The sequence below is a fragment of the Prionailurus viverrinus genome, chromosome B3 (genome assembly GCF_022837055.1).
Source record: "Prionailurus viverrinus isolate Anna chromosome B3, UM_Priviv_1.0, whole genome shotgun sequence".
Taxonomy (NCBI): Eukaryota; Metazoa; Chordata; class Mammalia; order Carnivora; family Felidae; genus Prionailurus; species Prionailurus viverrinus.
Window position 1 is genome coordinate 64,429,089 of NC_062566.1, and position 15,898 is coordinate 64,444,986.

The 15,898-nt window shown below is 40.7% G+C and overlaps 1 protein-coding gene across 1 annotated transcript in view; it reads left to right on the forward strand.

The window, feature by feature from the left end:
- RYR3 (ryanodine receptor 3) overlaps nucleotides 1-15,898 on the forward strand; it is a 368,605-nt gene that overhangs the window by 3,191 nt on the left and 349,516 nt on the right. The window contains exon 2 of the mRNA XM_047863199.1: nucleotides 6,586-6,705. Coding sequence (XP_047719155.1) covers nucleotides 6,586-6,705 — 120 coding nt within the window. The remainder of the gene's footprint in view (nucleotides 1-6,585; nucleotides 6,706-15,898) is intronic.

Here is a 15,898-nt window from a genome sequence, read left to right on the forward strand (position 1 = left end):
TGATGTTTAGGACATACAGTAGACCACCAGTGCCATTAATCCTTGTGAAATAATTTAAGGATGGTCTCATCATTCCAAAAGCCTACTTACTTTTCACTGAAGAGATGGTGTAGGGGTAAAGCCTGAGAATGAGCTCTCTCACCCATGTCTGCATATATTTAGTAGATGGTTTGTTTCCTAACATAGTGTCTGATGTTCAAGATGAGTGGCTAGGACACATCTTCCTCTTTAAAGCAATGAGTAAATGGTTATGGATTTTCCTCTGCAGTAATATCTGCACTTAAATGTGGACCATGAAATCTGCTGGACTGCACTCCGTCCCATGCGCTCTCTGCTCATGAGCTTCTTGGTATCAGTGATGTGCCCATCTAACTATAGGGCTGTCATCAGCTGCCTAATGATCTACCGTAAATAGAGCTGTCAGCCATTTTGTTTTGTCCCAAAGAGTTCTCTGCAAATGACCCAGGGAGAAGAGGGAGAGCCAAGGTTCCCCCAGCCATCAACACAGAACTCCAAACAAGGTTGTCATGACCCTTGGACCAGGAGCCAAGGGTATAAGAAAGAAGCAGTAGAGATAGAATAGGCAAGCTCCATTCATTTTCCAATTCAAGGTTCTTCAGCTAGAGGAGTATAGAAAGAAACTTACGTTGTCAGAGATGACCTGTGATAACATGAAATTTAAGCAAAGAGAGCCAAAGGCTGTATATCCTTGTTCAGGGACAATCACTCAACACCACCACAGACTGAATCTATGACAGGAATAGCTGGCGCTTATGAACTGCATAGCTTGGAAGGATGCTGACATATGATATACCTTGGATTTTAATCATTCTTCCCCCTACGTTACAAGTTTGGGGATGACGTACACTCCTTCCAGTGTTAAGTCATGGAGCACAGAAAAATTTTGTTTTATTTGAATTTTAGGTCTCTGGCTATTCTCTATGACATCGTGCTCTGTGATGTGGTTACTTGTCAACATTGTATGGCCATGTGAGAGGGCTGGTGGCTGGGAGTTACCTATTTTTATCAACAGGATCACCACGGGCCTTAGAGTCAAGCATAGGTGAATTCAGACCTGTTACTAAGGTCAGTCTCTTGGGAGACTGTTGGGCATTATGGTAAATAGGACAGCCTCCTGATTCAGATAATCCTAAGGTTCAAGGTCAAAATCTATTATTTACATGCTGTGTGGTATTAGGCAAATTAATTATCCTCTCTGTGCTTTAATATCTTTATCTACAAATGGAATATTAGTATTTTTACAGGATGGTTGTAAGGACTTAACTGAGATGCTGTGACATGGTGGCACCTAATGACTGCTCCTTAAATATTCACTTCTTAAAATTGCCAGATTCCTCTGATCTTTGGTTTCCTCATTCTTAAAATGGTCGTGTTGTTGTTAATGTTAAATAATCTAGGGGGAAATCTCAGCAGTGTGTCTGGTATGGAATGAATAGTTGATATTTTTATCAATAGAAAAGTGACCTTTTCTGGAATAATTATTGGGTGAGAGTAGAGAAATCTTTAAATCTGATTCCATATCTTGATCAGTCAACATGTTTTTACCAAACACATTATGTTCCCAGCCTATATGGGGAAACAGTTTTCTGTGCTTTTATAATTTAGATTACAAGGTAAAAAACACATACATTGAATAAATCATAACTGGATGTATATTGTGCATAAGGCACTATGCTAGCAAGTATCCTGATAGATATAAATGTGAACCAGACATGGACCTTGCCTTCAAGGGGTTCAGAGCCAGCTGTGAGAGAGATGGGAGAGAAAACATGGGTGCAGACTGCCTGGATTGGGTACCAGAGTCTACCCCTCACCACCATGAGACCATAGGCAAGTTACTTGACTACCCTGTGTAGGGCTCCTCATTTGTGACATGCCGGTGAAAACAGTACCTACACCATAGTGTTGGGGTGAAGTAAGCTTTATTACTCATAAAGCACAGTGTCAGTCATACAGTCCGATATCAGTAAATGTTAGCCATTTCAAAATATATAGTCGGGGATAACTGTGCATGTAAACAAACATAAGGCAAGAGTATGGTGATAATTGCTATGGAAATTTGGATGGAGGAGAGATTACTTAGGCTTCATAAAAGAATGTGGCATTTGAGCTAAACTTCGGAGAATAGGCAATATATGAACATGGAAAAATGGCAAATCAGGGCAGCTTTAGAGTTAGTGATTGTGTAAGAGTATGAGGTAGACAGGTGAAGGAACTCTACAGGGAAGAAGTTGGGGGAAAAAGGTCAGAAAGTGAAGGTCCTCATATGCTGGCTCAAGGAGTTTGTATTTGCTATGTGGACAGTGGAGAGGGAGCCATTATAGATTTTCAACAGACAAATGGTAAGGTCAGAGCTGTGCCTCTAGAAATAGATCAGAGGAAGAATGCTCTGAGTTGTCTTCATCTCTAGACCTCCAGTCTGTCCTTTCTCTGGCCCATTTGCTGTAGGACAGGCAGGAGGGAAGACTCAGACAGGAGGTGGTGATATTTGGGCCTGGGTTGCCAAGAGGTTCTATGTGTCACTAACAAACATGGACAACATAAAAGGATGCGTAGGATGGAAATGTACCTTTTGGTTCATTGGGACATGTCGGTTTGCAGTGTTGAGCATGAGTATTTGGATAAAGTCGGGGATAAGTGGAGGTTTGGAACCTTAGAGTGCCACCAGGTTGGAGATACAGATGGTACAACTACTAATCACAATAAAACTGGAAGCCTGAAGAATGGATGGGATTGCTAAGCAAAGATGATGAGGACCAGTCCTTAGGTGATCCCTATGTGAAGGAATACCAGGAGAAAGTGGACATACGAAAGTTCCATCAGAAAGACAGGAGAACACAGTTGATTAAAGGAACAGAAGAGTTTCAAGGAGGAGAACTTCAGGGATGCTGGACAAGACTTACTTGAGAGATGGGAAGGCAGTAGGAATGGAGGAGAGATGAGGGTGGAGACAGAGAAAAGAACTTACCTACGAGGGAAGCGAGCAGAGACCTTTTGACATAGTGAGTGGAAAGCCAGAGATGGTTATGTGATCTTTGCTATTTCTTGGGGACTTAAGACAGGTGCACCCCTCATCCTTAAGTTGAGAGGCTAGGTCTAAAAAGTCTTTTCATTACTGATTATTATGCCCTCTTACCTAACCCCTCTTTCCTCTTTATTTTATCTCTTTGTCTTATAGATGGTGGGGGGGCGGGGGAGGTGATTTGATCGTGACTGAGTTGAATCTGTTGTGAGTTCTACAAAGAGGGGAGATGTTATGATCTTGTTCCAGTGACACCAGAGTTCAAATAAGCCAAAAATGTATTACTGGAAAAAGAATCCCATAAGTTGATAGTAGAACAAAACCCCAGAGTTGTGTTACTTTCTTATTCAAAAAATCCTTTCTCTTCCTGGTGAAGAGGAAGAGAAGGCAGGGCTCTCTAGGAATTGGGAATCGGACGTTTTGGTGAGGGTAGGCAAGAACAATGAACATAAGAGAATGAGAAAGCAAGAAAGAGAAAATTGGGTTCATAGAGCCAGGTAGTCTGGTTCGGAGTAAGATACTCTAGTTCTGGATTTTAGAATAGGAACTGTTGTAGGTTTTGACAAGGAGTGTTACGCATAGCGTGTTACTGAAACTGTGCAAGTAATTAGGTCAAGGTGTTCAACTTGGAAGAGATTATCCACGTGAACCTTGAAATTAGTTGATATGATGGCTCAGGTGGCAGGGAGAAAGGCCAGGAGCTGGCCTTTCAGACATCAGCTCCACTACTCCAGTATTAACCGATCTTGTCTTGTAAAACTAGGTATGCTCTGCAGTATCCTGGCAGAATGCTTTGTCATTGGAAGGTAGTCAAAAATGTGTATTGAATTCATACAAAAATGATCAGACTTTGTGATGGTCGTTAAGAATCAGATAAAGGTGGGAGAATTAAGTAGGATATTGATAGATGACTTGAGAAGATGTGGAGATTGGCTGTCACATACCTCGAAATTGAAGAGTTTTGGACCTGAGTAGGAGAGCGATTATCTGAATTTGGCATTGAGGGATGGGAGGGGAGTTACAAGAAGATGGAAGAATTTGCAGCCTCCAGTGAGTGACAGGGAGTTCCTTGGAAACGGTACCTTCTGTAAATACCCAGATTTGATTTAAAGCAAAGGGACAAAGGGAGAGAGGTAATGGGAGAAGAGAATGTACATCGGTACAGGAAGGAGTCAACTAGGGAGGGCTGGTAACTGGAGGGGCTGTGTTCTGTGTTTAGGGCATAGAAGATGTGATGTGATGCGTTGAATTAACTTGTGGTTCTGAATGAAACTTGGGTGCAAAGATGACAGTGTCGGGTACTCGAAGGCTCAGGATGTTGGTCTGATGGAGGTTTGTGGAGAATGGTAGGTGCCGCCTGGAATGAAGGCAGGTACAAGCCAGGTCAGCACGGAGCGTCCGGTTCCAGACAGCATGTGGGAAAAAGGGAAAGCTTTGGGACAACAGTAAACTTGGCTTAGAGCCCCACACCCATCTGTGTGGCATGCAGAGTGCGGACCTAGGAAAATGTTTGTGCCAAGTGCTCCTCAGCAGACAGCTGTTGAGCCAGGGCAAGGTTTTTTTTATTGCATTAGCTGACTGGCAGCCTAGCTTATGAGGATGTGAGTTACAGAATGGGGAAGTTTCAGAACACAGAGAGGCAGCTAATGCCAAGTCAAGCTAAGGTGGTTTGGGCACGTTGGAGTGGAAAGGGCATGGGAAATAAGGTCATGCAGAGACGTACCTTCAACTCAAGTCGAAGAGAAAATTCTGTCGGCTTTTACCAGCTCATGAAAAGTCTAGTCCTTAACACACACCTGTGATTTCTAAATGACTATTGTTTGCTTGGCAAATGGTATGTAGGTGGGAGATATTTAAATATTTCTCAGTAGGGGGTCCTCTCGACATTTGGGACAGAAAAATTAGGTGTTTTGAGGACTGCTTTTTGAAGTACAGACCACGTAAGTCTCATGACCCATTTTGCAATGCGCATAGTGTCCCTCAGTGATTTTGACAATTAAGAGTACTCCCTTGTTGCCTGTGCCCTTGGGGAGGATGTGATCACCCCCCCCCCCCGAAGATCTGTGGGAGATTCCAGCTGGGGGAAAACTTGTTTCTCTTCAGAGATTTCACCGAATCCACATTCTGAGAGTAGTACCATCCTGGAGTTCTGTTCTGCTTCAATTCAAGTGAAGACCATGAATTCTGACTGCACTCTAAGCGGAGGCTTTTTATTAGTGACTCAATTTAATGGCGAACAGTGACATTCCAGTGCCAGTAGAAGTGTGAAACTTTTTTTCCCCTCCATATTCTTTTCATATGTCTGTGATTTGTGGCTTCTTATAGTTTCCTATAGCTTCTGACCAATCTCTGGGCACCAGCAGTCCTCTTTTGTGGGATCTCTTACTATTCGATCTCTTTATCTTCCCATCAGGTAGAAGGATTTTATTTTTCCACATGACTATGCACATCGCAGACCCCTTTTCAGAAAAGCTGTTTCTGTTTAATCTGACTGTCCAATACTCTGGGACAAACACTAAAATCGGGGGACACGGGGGTGAGACCGGGCAACTGGAGAGCAGTTGCTAAGGAGGAAGCTTCAAGTGGCCTTCCTCTGGTTACTCCTTTAACATAACCACACCTGCAAATATTTTTGATGTTTGCAATCCAACATTGAGTGGTGGGAGAGAGTGGGGACATAGACTAACAGATTGGAGAAACTGTAAGGAAAATGATTTCCTCTCAGCCTCAGTCAGGACTGTGCGAGAGGTGAGCATGTTAGTGTAAATAGAGGTTGGCCTCATTTCTAGACCATCAACAAGAGGGATGCCATCCAAACAAGGCCTCTGAAATTTCAGCAGGGTTGCTTCTAGAGTGATGCATAGGAGGGAGGTCCCCTCCTTAAGGAATTCAGAGTGGCTCCTCTACTTGACCTTCAGCTCCTCCCTCCAATCTCAAGCTCCAAGGCTTCTCTTGAGCTTCCTTTCCCATATGTCTGAAACCCATTTCCTGTCACCCTCCATAGCTTCCTTCTGTCATCTCTGGCAAATGTGTTACCCACTACATGGGCCCCGCTCCCCCAACAACATGTCTCTTGCTTCCTCCAAGCCTCACACACGACGGACTTGCCCTGCACGAACCCCACCTCCATCTGATCTCTGCTGTTGTCTCTGTTCCCCCTCAGTCTCCTCTCAATTTTCTGTTCTTATTATGTATTTGGAGATGGCTTAGATTTACTTTCATGTCCATTCACGTGTTGGAATTGGCTGCTCAGCCGGATTGTGTGCATTTCCTGCACCTCAGAAGTGAGGCTCGTGCTCTAGATATGTGGGGTACACGCGTTCCACGTACATGTACCAGCACCCACTGACCCCACCCCAGAGTTCAGAGTACTCAGGGAGGTGTTCAGTACTGCCATATGTTCTCCTTTTCTGTATCATGCTCAAAAGTATGTGCCTCTCGGTGTACGTGATGATGATATAGCAGGGTGACTTGGGGACCTGGTTCCACATGGGAAGGCAGCCCCCCATTCACTTGCACGTGTGTCTCTGTTCTGCCGGCAGGAGGATGAAGTGGTTCTCCAGTGCATCGCAAACATTCACAAGGAGCAGAGGAAGTTCTGCCTGGCAGCCGAGGGCCTGGGAAACCGCCTGTGCTTCCTTGAACCCACTTCAGAAGCCAAGGTAGGATTGATTGCCTGCCCTGCACCTTCTCCCTTGACCTCCCAGGCAGTCATTTAGGGGAAGGAGCTGCAGGGAGAGGAGGTTGAGAGTGATGAGGAAGAAGGTAGAAAGAAAGGACGCATTTTGTTTTTCAGATGGGAAGCAGATGGGAAGTAAAATGTGACTCTCCCCAGCCCAGGAACAGTAGGAATCCAGAGCAGCGAAGAATTAGTGGTGCCTTGTCTGTCTGTGTTCCCCAGGACACCAGTGATGCTTTGAGGTCACTGTCACAGAAGAGGTTCTTTTCATATTCCCAGAACACCTTTTTGTGTTGTTAATTCCTAAGGGTCCTCAGTGCGGGTTTTGTACTCTCAACTGTCATTTATGGCTACCAGGACTCCCAGGTGCTTGGGCCTGAGCTTCACAGGAAGCCCACTGCTCTCAGTTCAGACTGCGCTGAGTTCCTGCGATCGTTACCCCTGCCTGCCCACTGTGACCTGGGGGCAGAGAGGAGTGTTTGCTCTAGTCCCTGCCTGCATGGTGGCACGTAATGTCATGTCTCTTCAGCCAAACCTTTTCTTCCTCCAGTTTCAGACTGTCTGTACTTTTCGTGATCTGTCAAGTGTATCCGTGTGCTCGGCGAGATCACCATACTTGGCGGTCCTGGCCAGACCTTTTGATCGGTCAGGGTTCTCCAGAGAAACAGAACCAGTGGGATCTCTCCCTTTCTCTCGATGGGTGGGTGGATGGGGGAGATGATGGATTTAAGATATTGCCTCACGCAGTTATTGGGTCTGGTAAGTCTAAAATCTATACGTCAAGTCAGTAGGGTAGAAACTCAGAAGTTGATGCTGTCTTGAGGCAGAATATCTCTTCTCCAGGAAACCTCGGTTTTTATTTTTAAAGCCTTTAAAAGATGGCGTGAGGCCCACCCACATGATCAAGGGTCATCACCTTAACTTGAAGTCAACTGATTATAGATGTTAATCACATCTATCAAATACCTTCACATCAAAACCTGGATTGGTATTTGGTTAAATAACAGTACTATGGTCTAGCCAAGCTGACATACAGCTAACCATCTTACCCTCCTCACAGAGCCATTTTTTTTAAAACAGAAAATGGTTACTATATTTTCCAGTAGGCCCACCGGATTAGTATGCTGTTTCTCCACATGAACATCTACAACACAGACATGCATGGTGTGGCTGAACACCAGATGTGCACTGTGAAGGCAGCATGTCCCAGAAGCCCCTGTGCTCTCCATCACTGTTTTGCCCTCCCAGGGAGGTCACCAATCCCTGAGTTCAAACATCGATCGAGTCCCATTAAAATAAGTGGCAGAGAGAAAAGAAGATGTTTTTATCTTTTTTAAAGGCCTTAGACTTGATTTCCCTGAGGTCTTTTCTCATTTGCTTTTGTCCTTAGCTAGATATTTTTCTTTGCATTCCCAGCCATCTGGGATAATAGGAAGATGACTAGATTAGAAGTCAAGAAGTTAATCCTCAACCACTAGCTAGTCATGTGACTACGGGCAAGTCACTCAACCTTGCTTTCCGTTTCCTCATCTGCCAGATGAGGTACATCCTGGTGCAGCGGAAAGAGCATTGGCCTAAACTGAAAACCAGTGGTCTCATTTTCTAGTCATCCACTGAGTGGGTCATGGGGAAGTGGTTTGGGGCACAGGTTCTGGAGCCAGACTGTCAGAGTTGGAGTCCTGTCTCTCACCACATACCAGCTAAGCCGGGATCTTGGCCAAGGTACTTGACCTTTCTGTGCTTAGTTTCTGCACCTGCTTAATGAGAATTTAATAGTAACTACCTAAAGAGGTTTTTCTTAGGATTAAATGAGTTAATACCTAAGAAGTGCAAAGCACACTCTCTATAACTATTGACTCCTCATTGACTATTATGATTGAACCTTGTCTAAACCAGATGAAAAACTGTATATCCTAACCCGAGAATATTTTGTATTGCCCAGGAATAAAAATAACCCATACCACGCATAAATGCATTTGAGGATGAGAAAATGTCCTTCCTAACACCCACCTGACTAAGTGTCCTTATTTTAATTTTTCGTTTTAAATTTAAAACAAGGTAATAAGACTGAAAAAGAGATGTAACATATCATAACTTACTCATCTTGTCACAACTATTTTCATTTGTTTTTCATTCAGACTCTGTTCACATGCCACCTGTATGTTTTCAGAGTTGTACTCAGAGTTGACGTGTAAGCATTCTGCTTTTTTTTTCCTTTAACATTTTAGCCAGTTCCATAAAGCTATGTGGTCTCCATGGTTTAAAAAAAAAAAAAAAAAAGTATGTGGTTTTGTTAGTTTTCTTGCTTTTTAGAGTAAATATCCAGGAGAAAAACTAATGGTGGTAGGAGGATGAACAGTATTAAACTACTTTCCCTAAAGGGTATACCAGTTGTCACAGTTGACATGCCCACTATCATAGCATGAATATGTGTCTCTTGTATATACAGTATGAGGAAACTGCATCGTGAGTGCTTCTCAAAAAAACAGGGTCGAGTTCATGGAAAGGATAAAGTCTTTAGAACTTCATGTCACTATTCCTGGGAGGTGCCTGCTGGCCGCCATTTTCTGTGGTTTCAGTCTTTCCCACAGTCAGCTACAGCTGTGCACACTGCTTCTGACCTGTCCCCTCCCTTTTCACTAAATATTTCCTCTGATTCTCTACTATCACTTTCACAACCACCTTTGCTATTCTTAGGTTCTCAGAAGCTAACATAGGTGGTGCAGTGAAATGAGAAGGTGTATTCCCAAGCCTGGCACTGAGCAGGAGGCACACACCTCAAACAGCATTCTTATCACCAGCTACAGAGCCACCAGTGACCTTGGCATCCCCAGTCAAGGGTATTTCAAGCTAGGTGAGCCACAGAGAGATAAAATTGAGATAAATTCTAAGGAGAAGATACACCTCTAAGAAAGAAGAGATGAGATAAGGTTCTCAAAAGGTATTCTTAATGTACAAGCCCTATGAAAAGGAGGTCACATTGAAACAAGGGGTGAGAGAGTAGAAGAATGGGAAGCAAAAGTACACCAACACTTGCTGTAGACATGGAGACTGTTGAACACTTGGGAGAGCGCTTGTGACTTTCTGTTTGCCGTGGCCCACTCTTCTTTGAAGGTCTCTTGAAACTGCAAATGTCAACAGATGGAAGCACTGTTGATCCACTTCCCTTTCAAAGATGCACAGCTCCAGGAATTAAAAGGTGTCCTCCCTGTTTTACAATAAAGGTTTCAGAATTATAACCAGAAACCAGGAAACATGGAAAGGAAATGTTGCTTCTTTATTTGATCAGTAACAGCAAATGCTTATTGAGTGCTATTTTTAAGTGGAAAACGTATTCCCAGGAATTTACTACTTTTCCTCTCATCCATATTATCTATTTTGTATCTACAGCATTAGCTGGGGAAAGGGGATCTTACTTGGTTTAACTTGACATCCAAACTCATAAAACTCACACACTGCTTGGCCCAGTATGTGCATTAGGGCAGGAACCACTGCTTGCCTTCTGGGAAGTGTCAGGCACACCTGTGGGAATCCTGGCTGCTGAATCCCCCACCCAAGATGAGGCCAAGTGCAAAGACATGAGGTCCACATCAGGCAGATATGAGAGTTACCATGGCTCACAAGCCTCATGGACCACAGGAGCCAGTGTTTCTTGTAACAACTCCACAGGCATGGCTTTTGGGAGCCCCACAAAGGACACCACCTCCCAGCTATAAGTCTTTACACTTGGGGAATTGCAAAGATATAGCTTCCTACATCGGGTAATGGTGTCTTCCCAGTACAGACTCAGGCTGCCAGTCAGGGATCATTTTCACTGTAAGCAATGTTCCCTAGTGACGTAATTCACGTATCAGTTTTACCAGGTTGTCCAAGAACAAAACTGGACAGTTAACTGAAGGTCAAATTCTCATGCAAAAGGAAAAAACAATTTAATAAGCTTTATCCCATAGTATTCTTCATTGATGGCAGTTACTTCATGACTGTGGCCTTGTCGGATATGTCTGGAACCCCAACACCTTTCCAAATCCTCACTCCGACCTTCCTTAAATATATAGGTCATCAAAAAATAAGAAGAATGTGGGCACTTTTTGGTTAAGATCGATTTCAACACACCAAGCTTTGTTTGTTTCACTGATTTTAATGAGGATGAAACACAAATTGCTGAGGGGAAACTTACCCTAGTGCCTTTTAATTTTTTTTTTTTTTTTTTTTTTTTTTTTACTTTTTTAGAGAGCGAGAAGGGGAGGGGAAGAGGGGGAGAGAGAATCTTAAGCAGGCTTCACGCCCAATGGGGCTCAAGCTCACAACCATTAGATCATGACCTGAGCCTAAATCAATAGTCCCATGCTTAACCAACTGAGCCACCCAGGTGCCCTACCCTGGTGCCCTTTCAAAGTCAGTGACCTAGCCAAAGTCTTCAGACACTCCGTGTCTCAGAATGAAGTTGTGCCTCTCTGTTGGGTAACAATGGCCTCTCTTACCATGGTTTATTCAAAATGAAAAATCCAATTTTAAATCCAATTTTCAAACTGAAAATTTCCAGGGGAAATTTTAAGCCTATTGTTTTCCACCCCCTCTTTTGAAAAGGAAGAATAGTCTGCTCTGGTTTCTGCAAAGTTGGATAGGCTCTAAAGACCCAGGATTAAACATCTGTGATTGTGCAAACATCATTATGTAGATGGCATAAATGAAGAGAGAATTCTAGGCTAAAAATAGTTTATTTTCTACTATTTTTAATATCTTTAGCTCAGAATAGATTTACTGTTTACTTCTAAACAACTAAGCCTGTGCCAATTTTCAGAGAGTGAGGCTCACCCTGAGGTTGGACACTTTTCTTTGAACTTCTGATTGATATTTTAGAGGGTAGTATTCTCTATGGACTTAAGATCTTATGAAAAGCCAAACTATTATAAAACATGCTTAAAAAACTTTCTTGTTATGTAATAGAGACTTATAGGTGAAAGATGTGATCTTTTTGTTTGACATTTATCAGGCATCATGTGCTATATGCCATGTACTACAATGGGTGCTTACCTGCTCTCATTTAATTTTTATATCCCTATGGAGCAAATATTGATTTCATTTATGGAGAGGAAAGATACAAGAATTTAGACAAAGTTACGTAAATTCCTGAAGATGATTCATTCTAAACTTGAATCACTACTTCTGTAGTACTCAGCAATAAAGAATATCACAGATCCAACTTAAGGATAAAGAAGCCATATTTCTCCATGTGGTTAGATTTTAAGACTACCTGGGCAGATCTCCATACCCCCTCCCACAACCTTCATGCATCTGTCCTCTGAATGCTTGACATTCCAAAGTTAGAAATACGTATTTTGTTTAAATCAAATAGGAACTATTAAAATGCAAATGTTCTGAGAGAGCACATGAAGCAATATTAGATTTCTAGAGGTAATTTTTTTTTAGTATAAATGGCATAATCAGATATTTTCTTGAAATTAAGTTGTTAGAGGAATAAAGCAGATGACTGAGTGCCTCTGGGTTGGGATATAAGGCATAGAAACACTGTGAATGTGGGATCAAACATCTACAGCATTGAATTGCAATAGTTTACCTCCCCTCCACCAGGCTCTTAGCACTGAAGATTGTGGTTAAGACAGTGGTTAAGAAACATGACCTTGGACCATGGAGAAAGATTGCCTGGGCTGGTAATTCAGGCTCCACCGCTTAACAGCTATCTGACTGTGGTTCAATGAGTTTACCTTAACCTGCCTCAGTTTCCTCTGCTTGAAAACTGTAATCATCTCATAGGATTGTTATGAGGATTCAGTTACATGGGTTCCCAATTGTAAGGTACTTATAACAGTGCCTGACATACCCCCAAGTGCTTTTTAGGCAATAGCTTTTATTATCCCAAGTATAGATTCAGACATAAATTAGGTCCCCAAGAAGTATTGTTTGAATTAAGTTACCCACATATTGAATTAATTAAATATTTCTTTTATTTTTATTTTAATCTCAGTATAGTGAACATACAGTATTGTATTTGTTCCAGGTGTACAATATAGTGATTTCGACAAGTCTATAAATTACTCGGTGCCCATCATAAGTGTACTCTTAATCTCCTTTACCCTCTGCCCCCCGTAACTATCAATTTGTTGTCTATAGTTAAGAGTGCTTTTGGTTTGTTTTTTTAACTTCTTAAACTCCACATGTGAGTGAAATCATATGTTATTTGTCTTTCTCTGACTGACTTATTTAATTTAGCATTATACTCTTTAGCTCTATCCACATTGTTGCAAATGGCCAAGATTTCATTTTTTGTGTGTGTGGATAATAAACCTTTGTATATAAATACCACAGTGTCTTTACCCATTCATCTATTGATGAACACTTGGGCTGCTTCCATAACTGGCTATTGTAAATAAGGCTGCAGTAAACATAGGGGTGCACATAGCTTTTCGAATGAGTGTTATCATTTTCTTTGGGTAAACACCCAGTAGTGGAATTGCTGGATCATATGGTGACTCTATTTTTAATTTTTTGAGGAGCCTCCATACTGTTCTCCACAGTAACTGTACCAATTTACATTCCTGCCAACAGTGCATAAGTGTTCCTTTTTCTCCACATCATCCTAACACTTGTTGTTTCTTCTTGTGTTTTTGATTTTAGCCATTCTGACAGGTGTGAGTTCTATATCATGGTTTTGATTTGCATCTCCCTGCTGATGAGTTATGTTGAACATTTTTTCATATGTCTGTTGGCCATCTGTATGCCTCCAGAGAAATGTCTGTTCATGTCTTCTGCCCATTTTTACTGCATTTGGTGTTTTGATATTGAGTTGTTGAAGTTCTTTATTTTTGGATAGTAACCCTTTACTGAATATGTCATTTGCAAACAACTTCTCCCATTCAGTAGGTTATCTTTTAATTTCATTGTTTTCTCTGCTGTGCAGAAGCTTTTTATTTTGATGTAGTTCCAATAGTTTATTTTTGCTTTGGTTTCCCTTGCCACAGGAGGCTTATCTAGAAAAATGTTGCTACAGCTTATGTCAGAAAAGTTACTGCTTGTGTTCTCTTCTAGGATTTTTATGGTTTCAGGTCTCACATTTAGGTTTTTAATCCATTTTGAGTTTACTTTTGTGTATCGCATGAGGATAAATATTTCAAAGGCCTGGATTTGAGGATCAGCAGGACATTTATGACCATTAAAGTGAAATATTAATGAGAGTCAGAGTGAGTAAGTGAGATGAAAAGGATTAAGTAATGAGTGGTTAGTTTTTAAAAAAAATAAGGTGAATCAGTGAGATGTAGATTTTTATTGTTATTGACTTCTAATTTAATTCTGATATGATCAAAAAACATGTTCTGTAGATATCAATTCTTGGAAATTTATTAGGACTGTTTTATGGCCTAGCATATGGTCTATCTTGCTTAATATTCTATGTGTTGTACTTTCAACAAGTGTGCTGGATAGTGTTTTATGAATGTTAAGATGGTTGACCATGGTGTTCAAATCTTCTGTATCCTTACTGAGTTGTATTTATAAGTTCTACCAATTACTGAGATAGAGGTATTAAAAGCTATGAGAATTTGTCTATGTCTCCCTTTAGTTCTGTCAGTTTTGTTTCATATATTTTAAAGCTCTCTTAGGGGTGTGTGTGTGTGTGTGTGTGTGTGTGTGTGTGTGTGTGTATGATTTTTATTTTCTTGGTGAAATGATCATTTGTCATTATCAAATGTTCCTGTTTATCCTTTATCTAATTGTATACTTTGATATTAACATAGTCATAAGCTTTCTTATACTTACTATTTGTATGATCTATCTTTTTGTTTTCAATTCTTTTATGTCTTTATATCTTTATATTTGAGGCATGTCCCTTATAAATAGCATATAGTTAATATGCTGCTCCTCCCCCTTTCTGCAATCTCTGCTGTTTTATTGGAGTGTTCAGTTCACTTACATTTATTGGAATAATTGATAGTGTTGGGATTTGGTCTACCATCTTACTATTTGTTTCCTTTTGTCTTTTGTGTTTTTTATTCTTTTCATCTTTTTGTGCCTTATTTAGGATAAATCAAATATTTTTGTTATCCTATTTTGTCTCCTCTCAGCTTTTTAGCTCTACTTCTATGTATTATTTTTTAGTCATTACTTTAAGGATTACAATATAAGTCCTCAGCTTCCTGGAGTCTCTTTTGATTAATATTATTCCACTTAACTTTTATCCTTTGTGCTATTATTGTCATGCGTTTTATTTTTACAAGTTACATAATATGCACTACTTTATTTTTGTTTCAAAGAGTCAGTTGTCTCTTAAGGAAATTAAGGAAAGGAAAAAATAGTATTTTATATACTCATATATTGACCATTTTCAGTGCTTTTTTTTTTTTTCCAGTCTTCTAGATCCAAATTCCCTCTGGTAGCATTTTCCTGAAGCCTGAGGAATGTCCTTTATCATTTCTTGTAGTACAGGTCTGCTGATGACAAACTCTCTTCAGCTTTTTTTCACTGACAATGTCTTTATTTTGTCCCTATTTCTGAAGGATATTTTTCTCTGTGAAATCCTGGTTTGATTTTTTTTTCTTTTATCACTAGTAAAGATGGTGTTTTACTGTTGTCCAATCTCCTTTGATTTTTAAATGAAAAGTTAGCTATTCTTCTTAGGATTCCTCCATTTGTAGTAAGTTTTTTTTTCTGGCAGGTTTTAATAATTTTATCTTTGATTTTAAGCATGTTGAATTCAAAAGCACTGTAAGACATCCAGGAAGAAATAGGCATCTGACTATATAAAACAGAAGTTCAGAAAAGAAGCTGGGATTAATCTTTACAAAAATTCAGAACATCTTTGTTTTTCAGTTTGAATGGTTACGTATGAGGGTGGTTTTCTTTGCATTTGTCCTGCCTGGGTTTTGCTAACCTTGATAGATCTTTTGGTGGTGGTTTTATTTGTTTTTAATAATATTTGGAAATTTGGGGGACATTCCTTCTTAAAATGTTTTTTCTGCCACATTTACTCTTTCTGGAATATTCCAATTACTTATAAATTAAACTGTTTCATGTTGTTCCATAGGTCACTAAAACGGCTGGTTTCCAACTATTTTCCTCCCTGTGCTTCACTTTGAATATTTCCTACTGGCTTGTCTTTATTTTAACTGATACTCTTATTTAATAAAAATGTCCCATTGACTCCCTCCAATAAATTTTTTTCA